The sequence below is a fragment of the Lactuca saligna genome, chromosome 4 (assembly GCF_052625555.1).
Source record: "Lactuca saligna cultivar CGN05327 chromosome 4, ASM5262555v1, whole genome shotgun sequence".
NCBI classification, from domain to species: Eukaryota; Viridiplantae; Streptophyta; class Magnoliopsida; order Asterales; family Asteraceae; genus Lactuca; species Lactuca saligna.
The window spans coordinates 52,629,842-52,651,238 of NC_136420.1; the positions used below are offsets into that span (position 1 = coordinate 52,629,842).

The 21,397-nt window shown below is 35.0% G+C and overlaps 1 protein-coding gene across 1 annotated transcript; it reads left to right on the forward strand.

Moving 5' to 3' along the window:
• The first annotated feature begins 10,760 nt into the window (after positions 1-10,760).
• LIS (WD-40 repeat family protein / small nuclear ribonucleoprotein Prp4p-like protein) lies at positions 10,761-13,113 on the forward strand. The gene is made up of 5 exons (XM_078990050.1): positions 10,761-11,727; positions 11,860-12,313; positions 12,372-12,569; positions 12,641-12,722; positions 12,839-13,113. The coding sequence occupies exons 1-5, from the start codon at positions 10,868-10,870 to the stop codon at positions 12,931-12,933; spliced, it is 1,689 nt and encodes a 562-aa protein (XP_078846176.1). The 5' UTR covers positions 10,761-10,867; the 3' UTR covers positions 12,934-13,113.
• Positions 13,114-21,397: the final 8,284 nt, after the last annotated feature.

The window sequence follows — 21,397 nt, forward strand, 5'->3', positions numbered from 1 at the left end:
TGACAAGCTGCCCTAAAAACTGCACATCTCGCAACCAAAATTCGCACTTGGAGAACTTTGTCAAAAGTCTCTCCCTCCTCAAAGTCTCCACCACCTCCCTCAAGTACTCCTCATGCTGCTCCTGAGTCTTAGAATAAACCAAGATATCATCGATGAATACAATTACAGACCGATCTAGTATCGGTCTACACACGCGGTTCATGAGATCCATGAACACGGCTAGAGCATTAGTGAGCCCAAAAGGCATCACCACGAACTCATAAAGACCATATCGAGTCTGAAAATCCGTCTTCTGCACATCCTCATCCCGGAACAGCATCTGATGATAACCTGATCACAAATCAATCTTGGAGAACCAAGATGTACCCTGAAGCTTGTCGAAAAGATCATGTTATGAAGTAAAGAGGATAAGTAGCAAAACCAAAAACACACAAGACACATTATTTATGTGGTTCGGTCAATGTGACCTACGTCCACGGGCAGGAGGAGGTATTCTTTTATTTCAGTGCTCTCAACATAGATGTTACAAGTACAATTACACAGAGATTAGCCTATCACTCTAGAATTCAAGATACAAAATGACCTAGCATGCATCCCTATTTATACTTGAGGGATTAGACCTAAAATCCTAATGGGCCACGCCCATTGGCCCATAGACGTATAAAGGGTGTCAACTAATCAACTTCCGACATGCAACAACTTCCGGAACATCCGCCATGGCACATCAAAGGAATCAATATGGCACATCGTGTACCAAGATGGTCCATGATGGCGCAATAGCCTTTTCATGGCGCAACAGCAACCCTAGTTGGCGCAACAAGGATCTAAATGGCGAAAGAGCATCAAATATGGCGCACAACATCAATCTTGGAGCAACAACATCACCATGAGCAACAGGCACACATATGGCTAAACAAGGCTATGCATGGCTCAACAAGAAAACAAGATGGCGCAAGAGGAGAACAAGATGGCGTAATAGCATCCCTCTTGACCTATCTCTTCATCATGTGGCACAACAAGGACCCCTTGTTGCTCCATATCCCTTCCAAGTGCAGCAAACCTCTTCCAAGTGCTCCAAGCTCCTTCCAGGTTCTCCAAACCCCCTTGTACACGATCAGTTCCTTTGGCACTTGATCAGTTCCTTTGTCTGATGAGCCAAATCAGGTCTATCACAAATCATAGAGTACATGAGACTTCAAACAACACTAGAGTATGGAACCCTGTTGATGTACTTCCTTTCTTCAATAGTAATGGTATAGTGCTTGGACCAAGTTTAAAGTGAGCCACCAAAGGAGTTCCAACTGGCTTGGACTGATCACAATTGAAGGATTGAAAAACTTTCTCAATGTACTTCTATTGAGAAATACACAACCTCCCTTCTTTTTAAATCCCTTTGTATATCTAGCCCTAATATATTCTTTGCTGCTCTTAAATCCTTCATCTCAAACTTATTCTTTAGGGTTGCCTTCAAGTCATTTATTCAAACCATATCTTTGGCAGCGATGAGCATATAATTAACATAAAAAATAGATATATGTAGGAATCTGGTGATAATTCCTTTGAGTAAACACAATTATCAAATTGGTTCGGAGTGTAGCCATTCGAGATCATGAATGAATAAAATCTCTTGTACCATTGTCGTGGAGACTGCTTCAAACTATATAGGGATTTCTTCAGCAAACATACATGGTCCTTCTTAGCATCAAGGAACCCTTCTGGCTAGGACATATAAATCTTTTCTTCAAAATTTCCATGAAGAAATGTAATTTTCACATCAAGCTATTCAAGCTCGAGATCAAATGCACTCACCGTGGCCAAAAGAACCCGAATTGTCTTGTACTTCACGACTGGTGAGAACACATCGTGATAATCAATTCCTTCTTTCTGAGAGAGCCCTTTTTCCACCAACATTTCCTTGGACCTAGCAGGTTCAACTCCTGTATCCCTTCATTCTTCCTAAAGATCCACTTGCATCCCACTGGCTTTGCTCCTTTTAGTAATGAAACAAGATCCTATGTTTCATTCTTCTCTAACATCTGCATTTCTTCATTCATGGCCATCAACCAGTCATTTGCTTCTTTACTCACCATAGCCTCTTTAAACGATTGAGGCTCCTCAGTGTCATGTCTTCTCTAGTTGCTAAGGCAAAAGCAATGAAGTCAAGTTCACCTGAATTTACACATGCCACATATATGTCAGGTTGTCGAATAACCCTCTTCAATCTTCTCCTTACTATAAATTCAGACCCATCATCTTTCTCAGCATCACCACCACTAGACGAAGATCCCATGTGTTGCTCTTGGGTTTCATCTTGTCAAGGCTGTTCACTACCGCCTTGCTCTTTGTCACTTATCACGACTCTTTCTGGAGTTTGAGATGCAAACTCCACCTTCTCGCTAACACCCTGATCTTTGTTCCCTGGTTGACTTGTTTCACCTCCTCCCTGGTTACCGATGGTAGATTCATCAAAGGTCACATCTCTTCTCATGATAAAATTAGGAGTTCTTCCTTCTTTTGTACACCACAGTCAATAACCTTTTACTCCTATCACATATCCTAGAAATATGCACTTTATTGCCCTTGGCTCAAGTTTACCATCATTCACATGAGCATATGCGGGGCATCCAAATATACGTAAACCAAAATAGTCAGAGGATTTCATGGACCATACCTCTTGAGGAGTCTTTAAGTCTATTTGCAGTTGATAGTGATCTATTCTTCAGATAGCATGCAGTGTTAACTGCTTCCACCCAGAATTGCTTGGGTAAGTTAGCAAATATCTGCATGCACCTTGCACGCTGCATGAGTGTTTGGTTCATACATTTTGAAAGACCCTCAATTTCATAATACTAAACCAATTTGTTACTCCAAAACATCCTACATGCATATTCACAAATAATATTTTACATTGATAATTTATTTACAAATGACTGGATACAAACCGACTAAGTTTAAGTTAATAACAAAACTACCCAGGATATTGTATATTTTATACATAATAAAACTTAAATACAAAAGTATTAGTATAAACTATTTTAATTCTTCCAACAATATAAAGCTATATTGGATGCTTATTGCTTGCAATATATTAAAACATTGAGAGGGTAAGCAGTGACGCTTAGTGAGTTCAATAATAGATACAATATAACGTTATGCCATATATATACCTCAATATGGCAGAAGCAAAGAGGAACAAGGAACAACAAAGGCATATATGAATCATGTGACAAACTTTCCATATCAATCAATGACTTGCTTCAAAGATATACAATCAATGAGCCATAACAATTTCAATACTTGATATATATCAATAAAGCTTCGGCCCAAATGGCATAGAAGACATACAATTTCTGATTAACATTTTGGTAGATTTCAGGCTTATAGCCCTGTCTAACCATTTGCCAACACCATAGAATAGAAATCATTACGGAGACATGTTCTACATGCCCAGAGGCTACATACCCGTACCAACGTGAATCTAAGTCCTTTCACTGATCACATGGTCATATGTATTTCTTTGATATTAAAAATAGCGAATAAAAATAACACAGAGAAATAACCCGGAATAATTACACTGAAAAGCACATAGCACATATAACACATAACATACAATTGTTCCTATATATTAAACTCACTTTGAAGTAACTGGGGGTTAGAATAGTAATTTGGGCAGCACTTCGTTACTATAAATAGTTTTCTTCTATAAAAACCGGGAGCCTTCTTAAAAACCGGGCTCTGCGAAGGTAGGGCTTCAAACTGAAAAGATAAATTTCTCGGGCACTTCGGGGCGTGTTTTGGGTGCTAAAATTGATATCGGGGCTTCGGAGGATGTCAAAATAGCTAAAATATGGAATTAGGGGTGAAAAAGGGCAAAATCTCCAAATTACCCGGGAAGGCTCGCAGACCTCCCTTTTATAGGCCGAGGATGCGAGGGTCGTCCGAGAAGGGTAAGTCAGCGAAGGCAGGTGGCAGCAAGGGAGAGAGACACGCGGCAGGCGTGCAGAGACGTCTTACAACCCGTCTTAAACGGCGCCTAGGACGCGAGGCGCGTCGAATGCCTAATGGACCTCAACTTCGGACTAATCAGCGACGGACAGGAGTAGACACAGGTCGGATTCACGAGAAGGGTGGCGTGGCAAGTACTATTCATGCGAGTTTATCCGAAATTCTCAGATTTTGAGCCAAATTCTTCCGAAATTTATAACTTTTGCATATGAACTCCGTTTTTGACGTTCTTTATATGCACGCGTAGCTAAAATTATCCTCTACAACTTTCGTTTAGACTTCGTCGGATAATTTTGACTTTAATTTTAATATTATTAATTTTAACAGATCGGGACAGGATAATCCGTTAAAAATTCATAACTTCTTCATACGGAGTCTGTTTTCGTCAGTCTTTTTACCGTTGTACTACTATTGACAAGACCTTCAATTCTCATTTACGTTGTGTCGGCTAAATTCGCTCGATCTTTATTTCGAGTTTTTAATTGTCTATTGTTATTCCGAAACTTAGAAAAAAATCATAACTTCCTCATACGAAGTCAGATTTAAAAGTTATTTATACGAAAGTTTATTATTTTAACGATTTCTACAACTTTCATTTAGATTACTGAGGCTAAAAAGTAGTTTATCGGAAACTCACTTTTTACGCGACATAGTGTTTGTTGGTTTTATCGCGGATCTTCAATTGGTCATAACTTATTCGTTATAACTCAAATTTCAACGAGGTTTTCGCCTAAACTTTTCTAACGAGATTCTTTACAACTTTAAATAATAAAATTTTATTTATTTTAAATTTTATATTTTCGCTAAATTTCACTATATGACATTTGATTGGAATCTCATAAGACTTCCAATACTTTCTGAATGATTCTAAGTATAGTTTTACTTTATTTCTAGTAAAAACCATATGTTAGAACTCAACATTCAAATTTACATAATATTTCGTAATATTATTCACTTTTATAATTTACAATACACGATAACTGAACGGGTATATTACACGTTTTGCCACTCCATTTTGTTGTGGCATGTGTCGTATAGTGTGGTGCCTCACTATACGTTCTGCCTTGCATAAATTATCAAATGGAGCATTACAGAATTCCAACCCATTGTCAGTCCTCAAAGTCTTGACCTGTTTTATAGTCCTTTTCTCGACTATGGTCTTCCACTCCTTGAACTTCCCACACACCTCATCATTTGTCTTCAGAAAGTATAACCAAACCTTCCTTGAATAGTCATCAATGAGCGTCACGAAGTATGAGCATCCCCCTTGAGATTTCACTAGTGCAGGACCCCACAGATCTGGGCGAACATATTCCAGAATTTCCCTGCTTGTGTGCTTACCGGTACCGAGCTTCACTTTGCAATGCTTTCCCATGATGCAAGCTTCACAACACTTTATCTTTCTAGTAGCCTCTCCACCAAGGAATCCTTGTTTACTTAGAGTGACATGCCCTTCTCACTCATGTGCCCTAATCTACGATGCCACAACTCTGTCTTGTCATCACATTCATTCAAGGATTGAGAGATAGCCACCGTTCCTATAACCGTACTGCCTTCTAGGATATAGATCCCTCCACAATTCATCTTACCTTTCATTATAACCAGCGAGCCTTTGGTCGCTTTGAACCAGTCGCCTTCACCAGCGTACCTCATCCCATTCTTAGCCAATGTGCCAAAAGAAATTAGATTCTTCTGAAGTTCTGGAACGTACCAGCAATCTAACTTCCTGACCAAGCCATCATGCATCTTGATATGCACCGTGCCATTACCTTGGATACTGCTCACCCAGTCATCACCCATCTTGACTGCGCTATCCCACTCTTTGAAGGAGTCGAACCAATGATAATTATACGTTATGTGATAGGATGCTCCAGAATCCAGGACCCAAGCATCAACATAACTTGATGTACACACAGTCAGTACATCACCATCATCCCCTTCATCAAAACTTTCTTGAACCACACCAACAATGTTATTGCTACTTAATTTACGCTTGGACTTCCCATTCTTCAATTGTGGACAATTTCTCTTGAAGTGCCCCTTTTCTTTAAAGTTATAACATTTCATGTTTGATGAAACTTTAGACTCTGATTTTGAATGTGATCTCCCTATGTTTCCCCCTTTCCTCTCTTCTGTCCTCTCTCTCCATGCAAACAAACTGGAACTAGACACCTCCTATCCACTTGAAACTTTTCTTTTCAGTTCCTTGGACATTAGAGAGTCCTTCACATCATTCACAGTGATCATTGTCCTACCATAGATCATGGTATCAATGAAATTCTCATATGAGTTAGGAAGTGAACATAAGAGAATGAGTGCCTGATCTTCATCTTCAATCTTCACATCAACACCTTGTAGAACCAAGATGATGCGATTGAAGTTATCCATATGATCTTTCACTTGGGTACTTTCAGACATTCTAAGAGTGTACAACCTTTGCTTCTAATATAACTTGTTCGTCGGTGAGTTGTTCTGTTACGTGTCATAAAGTTTATCCCATAGCCTATAAGCAGTTGTTTGATCCACAACTTCCCTCAGTACTTCATCTGTCAATCTCAATAGAATGAAACAATGTGCCTTTGTCAGAATATCCACCTTCTTATTAGCTGCCATGCCCTTTGGCATTTTTGTCTCTCCTTCCAATGTCGCCGCACATCCTTGTTAAAACAGAAGAGCCCTCATCTTCAACTTCCACAAAGTGAATTCATTTGAGCCATTGAACTTCTCTAAATCAAGCTTGTGAGTAGACATCTTCAATCATAGGAATACAATCCGCAACTCTGATACCACTTGTTATGAAGTAAAGCGAATAACTGGCAAAACCAAAAGCACACAAGACATAGTATTTACATGGTTCGGTCAAGGTGACTTACTTCGATGGGTAATAGGGGGTATTCTTTTATTTCAGAGCTCTCGACATAGAGGTTACAAGTACAATTACACAGAGATTCGACTATCACTCTAGAATTCAAGATACAAAATGATCTAGCATGCATCCCTATTTATACTTGAGGGATCAGACCTAAAACCGTAATGGGCCAAGCCCATTGGCCCATAGGCCCATGAAGGGTGTCAACCAATCACAATCTTCCATGCATCATTTTCTGGAACATTCTTGAGCATTATCATCTTCTAGGCATACTTGGATCAACGTGGCACAACAAAGGAATCAATATGGCGCATGATGTACCAAGATGGTCCATGATGGCGCAATAGCTTCTTCATGGCGCAACAACAACCCTAGTTGGCGCAACAGGGATCTAAATGGCACAATAGTGTCATCGTGAACTTCAGTTGTAGGTAATTCCTCTTGGGAATCTTATTGGATATTGTGGCTTAGTTTATCTTCAGTTGTAGTTTCATTTTCTTTTTCATGTGGATAAGAATCATCATCTAGCACAACATTCTTTTTTTTTCAGTTCCCTTGGATTCAAGATTATCATTTTGGTCAGCAGAGGTCAATGACTCTTCTTGATGTGTTGTTAAAGTTTCCATGTTCTTTTTTTTATCCCAATTAGACAACTAAAAGAATTAAGCACGGTTGTGAACTAAAAACATGAGAAAGCTTGGAAATTTGTAAATATCAAAAGAATCAAGGAGAACATTGGAAACGAAAGCATACATACAAGACACACGTTTGCTTATTGAAAATGTTGCAAAGGAAAGTCCAACAATATTTCTTCAGTTTAGAATTAAAGGTTCTCTTTTAATAATTATTAGAGATATTAGAGAGAAGAACAACACATGCTACTGCAGCTCCCACTATCCATGAAAGTAAGCTACTTAAGTATTATTAAGTAGACAAGAATACAATCTGTAGAAGGCAGAAGCAAAAGATCATAAATCAAATGTCATATTTCCCCTTTTCTCCTATGTGTTTTGAACTTTGAAGTTGAAACTTAACCAAAGTGTGAGGTGATATAAAACATACTTCATGCATTGAATCAAATTTTAAGTTTGAAGCATCACCTACTCATCATATAACAACACCAAATCATATGTTCTATTTCCTTTGAATTTGTAGTTTCATTACATCCTACCTATGTATAACATTAAGCTAGTGATTTTAGATAGTTTCTGAAGTTTTTTGTTTGAAACAATCTAACAATACGATGTCTTGAAACTAAATTCTTTCATATAACAGATTTAGGATCTACAGAACTAAATACATCGATGTTGATTTTTCCATTTTTAAGAATATATAGGTGCCTAGGTTTTCAAAATGAAACTGCTACAAGAGGCTTTCAAAATGAAACTGCTACAAGAGGCTTTCAAAATATAGTTAACATAAAATATCAGGTTGACCGCTTGAAATCAATGCAGGGCGACGTAAAGAATAACAAAAAAGGACTACTACCCACGATATATATTTCATATTTCATTAAGGCCTTTTAGCAAACACTTGGGGGCAAGAGATGCAACATTATATACATGCACTTCTCCATCACTAAATTCGCACAATAATTCATCAAAATTGGAAGTGTTGTTTCAGAATACATTCAAGTAAGCCATATGGATTAAAAAACCTGTGACATCAAGAAGAATAAAAAAATAAATAGAAGAAGCAACAAGTCGCAATTTTGACTCAATAAAGAACATGAGTACCGAAATAGCGTTTAAACAAACACCCTTTCGTCAATTTGAAACCATTCGAGAGTCAATTAATCCTGAAAGCAGACTTTGTTTTTATGAAAATACCTGCAAATTGATAAGGAATGGAGTAGGTCCTCAACAACGGTGTCCCGACTATGGTTTTCCAGGGAGTCGATTATCATATTGAGGATAGAGGGAAGAAGATTTAGGTAATCACGTCATGTTTAATGGGGGAAGGTATGGTTGGTTACCTTCTTGTAGGTTGTATCGACAGTGTACGGGGTGGTGGTAACAAACAGTTGTCGGAGACTCAAGAGAGAAAGGGGAGAGACATAGAAGATGCGGTTTGACCACGAATGATAGAGGTTAGGGTTTTCAAAGCTAAGAACATAAGTTACAATTACAGGTGCGTTTCAAAAAAAAAATATTAGAGGCACGTGTTTTTTTTTTTTTTTTTTTTTGTGTGAAAGTGACGTCAGTAGATAGATCGAAGGGTGGAAATATATAACAGAAATACAATTAATGGTCTTGATTTCTTCAATTTAGAATTAAAGGTTCTCTTTTAATAATTATTAGAGATTAGAGATTAAAGATTAGAGATAACTAATAAGTCATTAAATTAAAAATCATATGGTTTAAAATATCATTTTTTATATTTTTGGTTAGAAAACTATAACGAGTTTCAAAAAGTTAGATTTTATATGTTTTTTTAATTTTTTTAAAAAAGCTATTGAAAAAACTATTTTAAAAAATATTTTAACTTTATTAATTATTTGAACTGTATTTTAATTTTCAAAAGGGATAAAGACTTAAAAGGGTAATGTATTTTTTGATTTGTATACATTTGGTCACTAATTTTTTTTCGTTCACATTTACCCCTTTAACTTGTTAAAATGTACCCATTCAGTCCTTATGACCAGTTATTTCAAGTTAGCCGAGAAAAATGACTTACACATTTAGTCCTTAATACTTTTGTACATATTTAGTCATTAACATTTTTTTTGTTTCAAATAAGTCATTTTTTGTACTCATTCAGTAGTTATGAATGATTTATTTAGGTTTTTTCTCATTACATCTTACGTGGGACAATCATTGATTAGCTGTTTGGATTTGTTGATGTTTATGTCCAACATGATCTCGACTGTTTGGTTATGTAGGTCTTGTATTCTGAACGTCGTAACTTATTCATACGATAATATTTTTAACGATCTTTATATCCACGTGTTCATTTTTTCATTAACATTACTCCCATTAATATATATATATATATATATATATATATATATATATATATATATATATATATATATAGATAGATAGATAGATACGATTTTATAAAGAAAACATCCACGCATTCATAAAAATATATGGATAGGGATAGACGCATGAATACATAGTAGGTGTTGCCGAAATGAAATATGTGTTGCTGATACATGAAAAATAACTATAAATGAAAAAAATCGAAAATTTCTCCACTGCGGACAGAAAAAATAGGTGTAATCGGAGCAACACCGGGACCAGACTAGATCCGCCCTTGCGTATGGATATAAAAATCGTAAGTAAAAATATATTATTTTTTAATGAGAGTAATCTAAATAAAAGTTGTAGTAGACTAAAATATGAACACGTATATATAAAGATTGTTCGCATGGATATAAAGATCGTTAAAACCCGAGATCATATGAAGAAGTTATAACGTTTAGAACACATGACCTAAGCAATCAAGTAGTCGAGACACGATGGACATAAGCATCAAAATGCTCAAACACTTCATTAATGAATTTCCCACACAAGATTTCATGAGAAAAAACTAAAGAAATCATTCATAAGTATTTAATGAGTACAAAAACAAAAATGATTTATTTTGCAAAAAATATATATATTAAAGACTAAATGTGTAAAAAAAATTAAGAACTAAATGTATACAAAACAAAAATATATTACATTATTAAGTCATTTTTACCGGCTAATCTGGAGTAGCCGATCATAAGGAATGCATATATATAGTTTAACAAGTCGAAAGGATTAAAAAAAAAAAAAAAAAAAAAAAAAAAAAAAAAAAAAAAAACTTAACTAAAATTATACATTACCTTTTTTAAGTCATTTTCCTTTTTTAAAGAATCTAATCTAATAAATCTGTAAATTAAAAAAACAATCCCAAACACCCCTCATATTTCATACTCGTACTAAAAACCTTTTTTGAAACCCTGATTCTCGCTAAAACCCAAATCGCAGGCTATACCTTTGCCTGCAATAATCAGCAGCGACAATGGAGATCGACGACAAGGAAAACCCTAACCCTAATGCCACCAATTCACCTACGCAAACAGCTGTTCAAATCGCACCAGTTGAACCTCCGATTCCATTAATCCCAACCGCAATCACACCTCCAATCGCTCCAATCCCTGTACTCCCTCCTCCGCCTTCCTCAATCCCACGTCCACTTGCCCCTCTTCCCTCTATTCGTCCACCAAATGGCGACGCTGCAAAGACTACAAACGAAAACGCCGATTCCGACGAAGAGGGTGACGATTCAGGTCCCGAATACGAAATCTCCGAAGAGAGCAGGTTGTTTAGAGAGAAACAAGAGAAAGCAAAACAAGATTTCTTAATGAAGCAACGTGCTGCAGCACTAGCAGTACCCACCAACGACAAAGCAGTAAGGTCTAGACTAAGGCGGTTAGGTGAACCAGTGACACTGTTCGGTGAAAGAGAGATGGAGAGGAGAGATAGGTTGAGGATGCTTATGGCGAAGTTAGATTCAGAAGGGCAATTGGAAAGACTGATGAAGATTCTGGAAGAAGAAGAAGCAGCTGTAAATGCAGCAGGAATGGATGATGGAGGGTATGAGGTTGAAGGAGAGGCTATTCAATATCCATTTTATACAGAGGGATCTACAGCTTTGTTAAAAGCACGATATGAAATTGCAAAAGATTCAGTGGTGAAAGCTGCAATGAGGTTGAAGAGAGCTAGAAGGAAGAGGAACGATCCAGACGAAGATGAAGATGCAGAGATAAATTGGGCTTTGGAGAATGCCAAGACTTTTTCTTTAGATTGTAGTGAGATTGGAGATGACAGACCTCTTTCAGGCTGTTCCTTTTCTTCTGATGGGAAGTTTCTTGCCACCTGGTATGTCTCTTTTTTATCCAATGTTTATGCTCTATACTCGATTGAATTGATCTCTAGGTTTTATGAGTAAGTTTCCTAAAACGTTATTGGAGTTTAATAGTTGATTAACGTGACTTTATAATTTTTCGTTAGCTCTATAACCGGAGTTGCTAAAATATGGAGCATGCCGGAGATAAAGCTGATGTCATCATTAAAGGGACATACAGAACGAGCAACTGACGTTACATTTTCTCCAACAAACAACCACATAGCAACTGCTTCTGCAGATCGCACTGCAAAACTATGGAACACAAAAGGAGCACTTCTACACACGTTCAAAGGTCATCTGGATCGTTTAGCTCGTGTTGCATTTCATCCATTAGGAAAGTATTTAGGAACAACCAGCTTTGATAAAACATGGAGATTATGGGACACGGAAACCGGTGAAGAGTTGTTACTCCAAGAAGGTCATAGTAGAAGTGTGTATGGAATAGCTTTTCACCCTGATGGCTCTTTAGCAGCATCTTGCGGGCTTGATGCACTTACGCGTGTGTGGGACCTACGAACAGGGAGAAGTATTCTTGCTTTAGAAGGTCATGTGAAACCGGTAAGATCTTTTTTTTTTTTTTTTTGAAAAAAATTATTGTTTATGGTTTTTGTTTTAGGTATTGGGTGTTAGTTTTTCACCAAATGGGTATCATTTGGCGACTGGAGGTGAGGATAATACTTGTAGGATTTGGGATTTGAGGAAGAAGAGATCGTTGTACACGATTCCTGCTCATTCGAATCTTATTTCTCAAATTAAATTTGAGCCTCAAGAAGGATATTTTTTGGTGACCTCTTCTTATGATATGACTGCTAAGGTAATTAATTCACAATCAATGTTTAATGCTGAAATGTTTATTTTGTATTGATTATTGGATTTGTGTCTCAGGTGTGGTCAGCTAGAGACTTTAAGCCTGTGAAGGTTCTTTCTGGGCATGAAGCTAAAGTTACGTCTGTTGATGTGGTTGGAGGTGAACTCCATTTTTGTTAACTAATATCTTTATTTTGACTTGTGTTTTTTTTAATGATTCTGTTATTGGTATGATGTTAGAAGTCTGATTTTGTGGTGACATTGTTGGTTTTGCAGATGGACAAAGTATAGCGACTGTTTCACATGACAGGACAATAAAGTTATGGTCAAGCAAAAGTGCTGAAAAAGAGAAGGCAATGGATCTTGATTAAATATTGAAAGGTGGGGAGAAAACGTTTTGTAATTCATTTGTATTACTTTGAGAAAGAAATTTTGTAGATCAGTGTTGATGGGATTTGATTTGTTAGTGATATAAAAAGATATATTGTTTGGTGTAAATTTACGGGAAGCTAATTATCTATTTAAAAGGCTGAGGTGTTGTTTGTTCTTCATTGCATATCAGGTCTGAGTGTCCTCATTTCTTGTGTTGTGAATTTCCACAATTGTCTCGTTTGTTGTTGTAATCTGGTTGAATTAGCACTGATATGCAATGAAGGTCATGTTATCATTAGGCTTTAAGACAGGAAAATCAAAGCATCAATATTGAAGTAGTAATGATGGTTGTGTATTACTGTATTTCATCATTTTTGAAGTGGATATCAACCGTATGGTATGATGTATTTTGTTTCTTTCAACGTTGTCTGTCATTAGATTTTCAACTATCAGTTTCAGTTGGTTGTTTTGAACAAATATGTGCATACCAAATGTTCAATAAATCGTTAAATGAAATATCTTCAAGGTAACAAGTCCAAGTGGAAGTCCGGCGATGTATCCTGCTGAGACATCCTAACAAATCGGCAGACTTGAACTGAATGAAATCCGTAGGTTAAGAAATATATATATATGTTCAGGTTCATTTGAGACCATTCTAATTTTGTGAAACCGTAAAATCAAATCTAAAAATAATTCTAAAATGCAAAATAAATGGAAAAATCCAAAAACTCTTTTTTTAAATATTATTTTCGGAACTTGAATTAACTAAAAAATATATAAAAAAATATAAAAAAAATAAAAAAAAATTCCGTTTTTTTTTTGAAAAATACATGAAATATTCTAAATAGAATATTACACTGATATACTCTAAAAAATAATTTTAAAATGCAAAATAAATGGAAAAATCTAAAAATTCTTTTTTTAAATATTATTTTCGGAACTTGAATTAACTAAAAAAAATAAAAAAAATAAAAAAAAATTCTATTTTTTTTGAAAAATACATGAAATATTCTAAATACAATATTACACTGTACATATTCTAAAAATAATTTTAAAATGCAAAATAAATGGAAAAATCAAAAAATTCTTTTTTTAAATATTATTTTCGGAACATGAATTAACTAAAAAAAAAATTAAAAAAAAATAAAAAGACTAGATTACACGAATGGTCCCTATGGTTTGGGATAAGTGCATAACAAAAACAAACAGTAGGAACCTTCCGAGTTAAAAAAATAAGTTAGGGACCAAACGCGCAAATTACCCTAAACCATAGGGACCATTCGCGTAATTTACTCAAATAAAAAAAATAAAAAAATGCGTCTCACGGTCTCACAAAATATAGGTGGTTTCAAATGAACCTAACCATATATATATATATATATATATATATATATATATATATATATATATATATATATATATATATATATATATATATATATATATATATATATATATATATATATATATATATGTTCAGGTTCATTTGATACCATTTTGATTTTGTGAGACCGTGAAACCAAATCTAAAAATAATTTTAAAATGCAAAATAAATGGAAAAATCCAAAAATTCTTTTTTTAAATATTATTTTCGGAACTTGAATTAACTAAAAAAAATAAAAAATAAATAAAAATAAATAAAAAAAATTTCGTTTTTTTTTTTTGAAAAATACGTGAAATATTCTAAATAAAATATTATACTGACATATTCTAAAAAATAATTTTAAAATGCAAAATAAATGGAAAATTCTAAAAATTCTTTTTTTAAATATTTTTCGGAACTTGAATTAACTAAAAAAAATTTAAAAAAATTCTATTTTTTTTGAAAAATACGTGAAATATTCTAAATAGAATATTACACTGTAGATATTCTAAAAATAATTTTAAAATGCAAAATAAATGGAAAAATTAAAAAATTCTTTTTTTAAATATTATTTTTGGAACATGAATTAACTAAAAAAAATAAAAAAAATACGTCTCACGGTCTCACAAAATATAGGTGGTCTCAAATGAACCTAACCCTATATATATATATATATATATATATATATATATATATATATATATATATATATATATATATATATATATATATATATATATATATATATAGATAGAGAGAGAGAGAGAGAGATTCAAATGTTTTTAGCAAGTATTGTGTGCTTAAATGCACCAATGAGAATTCATGAAATAATTAAATCACTAATAAATAATAAAAGGGTATAAGAGTAATCTACACTATAATTAATTATAGTAAAAGAAAACAAAATAAATCAATATCCCACTAATTTAGGTTATCAGTTTCATATAACACCACCACCCACCGATTCCCCCTACTTCTCTAAAAATCACCGTTCTAAACACAACTCCAAACCCCATGATTTCCAGTCAAGCATCCACACGCAAACATGATCTGAAACACGCTTCTATTCGTGAAATGACCCACATAGCGCACCCATGTCAGAATACAAGCTTTGAACTCGTCATCGTGCTCCGGTGATAACGGAAACTGTAACACCCGTGTTTCTGGGTTTGTCATTAATGTTGATATAATAGTCTAGGTTAACATTTGTAACCCGTTTTGAAATAATAAAGATGTATTATTTGAGTATTATGTGTTTTGTGCTTAATTGCTTAATTATGTGATTTGATTAAGAATAAAATAAGCATCAAAATTTAAGTGTAAAATAAACCCGACATTTTTTCATAATGTTGTAGTAGTTGAAATGAGGTTTCCGAACATATAAAGAATGCCGAAATCTGAGTTATAACGAAGAAGTTATGACCTGTCGAAGTTTCGCGACAAAACCGTTACGATGCTGAATGACGTAAAAACTGAATTTACGTTAAAGCGATATTTAGCCTTAGTGATCTAAACGAAAGTCGTAGAGTTCGTTAAACCAAGAGCGTGCATAAAAAGAACACCCAAATCTGACTTCGTATGAGGAAGTTATGATTTTTCGAAGTTTCAACTTAGCAGTATGCAGCCCGAATACCCGATTCGAGATCGAGTGATTGTTGGTTGAAACAATCTATATGAGAATCGAAGATCTCGTTGATAGTAGTGCATTGGTGAAAAGACAGACGAAAACGGACGTCATATGAAGAAGTTATGAATTTATAACGGAGTTTTCCTGTCCCGACCTACTAAAAATAAATAATAAAAATAAAATTCAGAACTAGCCGACGGAGTCTAAACGAAAGTTGTAGAGCGTAGTCTCACCTACGCGTGGATATAAAGAACGTCGAAAACGGACTTCGTATGAAGAAGATATGAATTTTTGAAGTTTATTAAATAATTAAAATATAAATTTAATTATTAAATCCGACATTATCCGAAGGGGAGTCACCGGACTTATCCGGGTTACGCCCAGCGTAGGGCTGTACGCCTAGCGTACCCCGATGCATGCACCGCCTCGGACTTAAGAGCTCCGATGACGTAAGCGATGACGATTTCTAAGGCGTACGCCCCGCGTAGAGCATTACGCCCAACATAATGCGAGGCCTCAGCCTCTATAAAAGGCATGCGAGGCCAGCCGACTTCTTTTGCCAATTTCTCTTCTCTTTCTCCTGTTTTGCGTGCCAGAAATATCCCGAAGCCCCGGTATCAATCCCGAGCCCCGAAGCAAGTCCCGAAGCCCCGAAGATCCCGAGAAGTGAAATTCCCCAGCCAAAGCTCTGCCCGCGAGGAGCCCGGTTTTTGTGAAGATCTTCCAGATCTACCGAAGTATACTACTTCTGCAAGTCGTAGTGCTGTCCGATCATCTTCTGATCAAGTGAGTGTGTAGTTACTTACTTCTAACGCATAATTATGAAGTATTTTATATAAAATACGTGTTATGTGTATATTTTGTTGTCATATGTGTGAACGTATATTCACTTTCTTCTATCTCATAGATCTGATTTACTCTTATGAAATACATGTTATGTGTGTGCCTCATCTATTATGTGGAATATGTATTGATTGAACATGCTATACTGGTTTTAAACTATGTATAAAAATATATTTTTTATCTACTAATATGTTGGGTAGATAGTTGATGTGTGATGAACAGATGAGAGGCCTCGATGTTGTTGATGTTGACCTAGTCATCTAGAAGAGTATGGATGACGACCACGGACTCTTTCTAGACAGTCCAGTGGAACGCTAGCAGGTTCATAACCTGTAGGTGTTGTGAACGATGTGTTCACCGGTGTACTCTATCCCCCTCATGGTTGCCTTTAGGATATCTATTGTTGAGGAAACCCCTTAGCAGTAATGTCCGTCCCGATGAAAATCCTAGATTTGGTCCCTTGAGATAGATGTTGTTTTAGGGACATAAAGTGAGGATAACGAGAATGGGTAATCGGGTTATTGTTGGTTGGTGAAATTAAATATAATTATTTATTGTGGGTTGAAAACCCTATATGCTCACCAGGCTCCCAAGCCTGACCCACTCAGTTTATTTGGATTACAGGAAGTGGCGCAAGGGCATAAGATGGATGAATCATCAAGTTGTTTTGTTTACAAGTCTGTATATGTATATATTTGTTGAATGACTTGTAATGTTATCGTTTATGCTTTATGGTCTGTATCGGAACATGACATCCCAAGTTTTGATTATATAATGAAAATGCATCTCTTGATGAAATGCTTTGATAAATATTATTTTATCATATTTTGTTTTTGGGAACAAATTCCACAACTCTTTTAAATCAAAAGGATTTACTCTGAAATTATTTTAAAAAGCATAAATGAAATCGTTCTTTTCAGGCCGAGATTTTGGGGATGTCACAGAAACACCACGAGCTCATCAACCTCCGAGGCAGCAGGCAGGGATACCGATTTTTTGCTGCGCAGAGGAAACAGGAGAAGAAGGAAAACCAGAACAGCATCGGCAGAGCCTCAAGAGGCCGTCGGTGGCCTTGCAGGTCAAAACACGAGTGTGAAGGGGGTGGCGGTTCACGTCTTCAATAGCAGCTTCGCAACACCGGTGATGGAGGCAAAAGGCTAGCAGCGGCGGAGGAAGTAAGAGGGGTGAAGATGGCGGCTGGGTAAACTCCGAATGGATGGTGGCGGCTAGAGAGAAGACGAGTTAGGGTTAGGGTATGGGAGTTGTTACCTTAAAACGGGAGGGAAGATCATCGGGTTCAAGTCCCGTGCTCCATATCAAACTTTCATCCCTTTTAACAAGTTTAGTCCCTCCCCCACCAAGCCTTTCCAACTTGAATTCAATATTTACCCTATCTACCCTGGCTTTGGAATTCTTCAAATTAAATCCGGTAATTACCATTCGTTTCTGATAGAATATGTTACAAATTCTTTCAGAATATTCAAAACCATTCTGCAAGAATAGTTTATTCTGTAAGAATATTTTATTGTTGTATTCTATTATAATGCATTAAATCGTTTAATTTTTGAAAATTGATTATCTTTTCTTTGTGGATTTAGGTTTTTGAAGAGGCTAACATTGATGTGGAGAAGGAAGAAAACATATAGAACGAGAGTGTATTATACTAGCAGCGGCGGAGGAAGTAAGAGGGGTGAAGATGGCGGCTGGGTAAACTCCGAATGGATGGTGGCGGCTAGAGAGAAGACGAGTTAGGGTTAGGGTATGGGAGTTGTTACCTTAAAACGGGAGGGAAGATCATCGGGTTCAAGTCCCGTGCTCCATATCAAACTTTCATCCCTTTTAACAAGTTTAGTCCCTCCCCCACCAAGCCTTTCCAACTTGAATTCAATATTTACCCTATCTACCCTGGCTTTGGAATTCTTCAAATTAAATCCGGTAATTACCATTCGTTTCTGATAGAATATGTTACAAATTCTTTCAGAATATTCAAAACCATTCTGCAAGAATAGTTTATTCTGTAAGAATATTTTATTGTTGTATTCTATTATAATGCATTAAATCGTTTAATTTTTGAAAATTGATTATCTTTTCTTTGTGGATTTAGGTTTTTGAAGAGGCTAACATTGATGTGGAGAAGGAAGAAAACATATAGAACGAGAGTGTATTATACCAGAATGTGTTATGCTACAATGTTGTTGCTTAAAAATAATATTTTTTCAGAATAGATTACTGTTTTTGTTAGATTTTAATGTTTTTTTTCTTTCAGAATGTTGTTATTATTCAATGAATCACAATCATACAATGTAATTATTGTTATATTATTAGTTCAAGAACTGATTTGTGCATTCTTTCAAAATGTATTTACTAGTTTATGGTTGACATTCTGCCATTCCGACAGAATAAAATCGAAAAATATATTTACTAGTTTATGGTTCACATTCTATCATTCTGACAGAATAAAATCAAATTTTTAAATTTGAATTAATTTAAAATATTCAGATTTTTAAAAAATAAAGGAATTAATCATCCCTAAAAATCCGAAAATTTCATTTTTTAATATAAGTTAATTGACTAAAATGCTCTTATGTTGAAATTTGTGTGATTATACGGTATATGCTATCATATTCTACTATCATAGACCCTCAGATCATGATATTTGATTATATTCCATCCAATGGTCGAGATCTATGCATTTTGGCACACAGTAGTTAGTAAAAACTAAATAACTTAACTATATATATATATATATATATATATATATATATATATATATATATATATATATATATATATATATGGAAAAGTTCAATAGATGTCACACCCCAAAACCGAGAACGGCGGAAACGTTCTGGGGTGGAGGACGTCATGTACAGTATCACGACACAGTATAATAGTAAACAAATAAACAACATCATCCATTGCCTTAGATATATAATTTTAATACAAGTGTTTACTGTAGTATATAAGACACCAAAACATAAATCAAAATATAAGATGAGTCTTGAATGCGCTCCATCTTCTCAAAAGCTGGCATCGGTACCTATCTACTGATGACCTAAGAATACAGGTTATTTTAAAAGAGTTTATCAGCATTAAAACTGGTGAGTTCATAATTTAGTTTCTATTTTTGTATCAAATGTTTGAAACAGTGTTTGAAGTACGAGTTTGTAACCGTTTGTAGTAAAAGTATGTGAATGTTTGTACGTATTTGTAAAAGTTTGAAACTCCTAGAAAATCCTATATTTTCCAGCAAAAGTAGCCTTCTACCAAGGCACAACTGTTTTGTATGTTTGTTTCTTGTAAAAGTGTGTAATTTTCCCAAGTGTAACTATCATTATCAAAATATACTTTGTACATTAATGTTTAAGTGAAATGATCACCAAATAAATGTAAAGGGTAAATTAGTGTAGTACTGTAGTGTTGTATTATAGGAACTACTATTATACTAATTACCTTAAACCAGATTTATGTCAAGGTATTATGTGATTAATTGTACCATACTATCGACGGAAAAACGCGACAATGTAAGTTGTAAAAAGGTATGACGTTTGGCACCCGCAGACCTGCAGGTCCGGCTGTAGGTAGCAGCAAGGTGTAGGATAGTCAATCCAGTATAAATCTATACGCAAACTCACGCTCTCCCTCCACGAGATTCTGGCTACAACTCGGGCCATGACAATGAAGGCATGCTCCGATACAGTGGATCACATTTATGTTAACGTATTCTTGTATATGTAATGTATTGTTACTCATCATAGTATCGTTGTATATGTTCTCATTCTAGTATAGTTGTATATGTTCTCATCCTAGTATAGTTGTATATGTTCTCATTTTAGTATAGTTGTATATGTTCTCATAGTAATAAGTAATGACTCATGAATGAACTAACTCTTTTATGCTTCATTGAACTAGAAGTAGTAAGTAGTATAACTCTAAACTATACCTATTATAGTTTGTTAGTAAACTTGTTAAATGATTAAATGTACTGAACTGAGATAAAAGTCTTTATATCTATACATATATACATAATATATAAGTAAGGATTCAACGACACTCGGACAAACAACCAGGTACTTTAAGACCACAACCAAACAAGGACAGGAAGTAAAGTGGGTTATCTCTCCTAAGTCCTTCAAACCTTATTTATATAACTATATATGTAGTAGACATGGTTTTAACAATATATAAGTTTAAAAACTGTAAAGGAAAGGTTTAGTAAACAAAAGTGAATTTGATAAAGAGTTTGACATGTAAAATGGTTTGATAAACAGTTTGAAGTCATTTGTTTGGTAAAACAGTTTAAAGCATGAAAAATCCATTTGCATGTTAGTTATTAATCACATGTGATTTATATAATAACTAACATGGTTAAACTTGAATCCCCCCCCCCCCAATAAAGTATTTAAAACTTTTAAAAGCATTTCAAAGGTTAATTAAGGGGGTATGAACTCACCTGTAGTGAATGGTTTGGATGAACGGACTGTATAGGATGCTAAGTGTCAAGTGAAGACTTGTACACACTCAATGATCCTAGTTAACATATAATAACACATATATGTATCCAATTAGTCTTTTAAAAAACTAATTAACAAAGTTAAGACATCCTAGGACATGTAAAACACCTTTTATA

Excerpts from the sequence above, each read along its gene's own strand:
- LIS (XM_078990050.1), top strand. The coding sequence starts at position 10,868 with ATGGAGATCGACGACAAGGAAAACCCTAACCCTAATGCCACCAATTCA. Across the intron at positions 11,728-11,859 it reads GGGAAGTTTCTTGCCACCTG|CTCTATAACCGGAGTTGCTA; the intron begins GTATGTCTCTTT and ends ATTTTTCGTTAG. Across the intron at positions 12,723-12,838 it reads GTCTGTTGATGTGGTTGGAG|ATGGACAAAGTATAGCGACT; the intron begins GTGAACTCCATT and ends TTGGTTTTGCAG.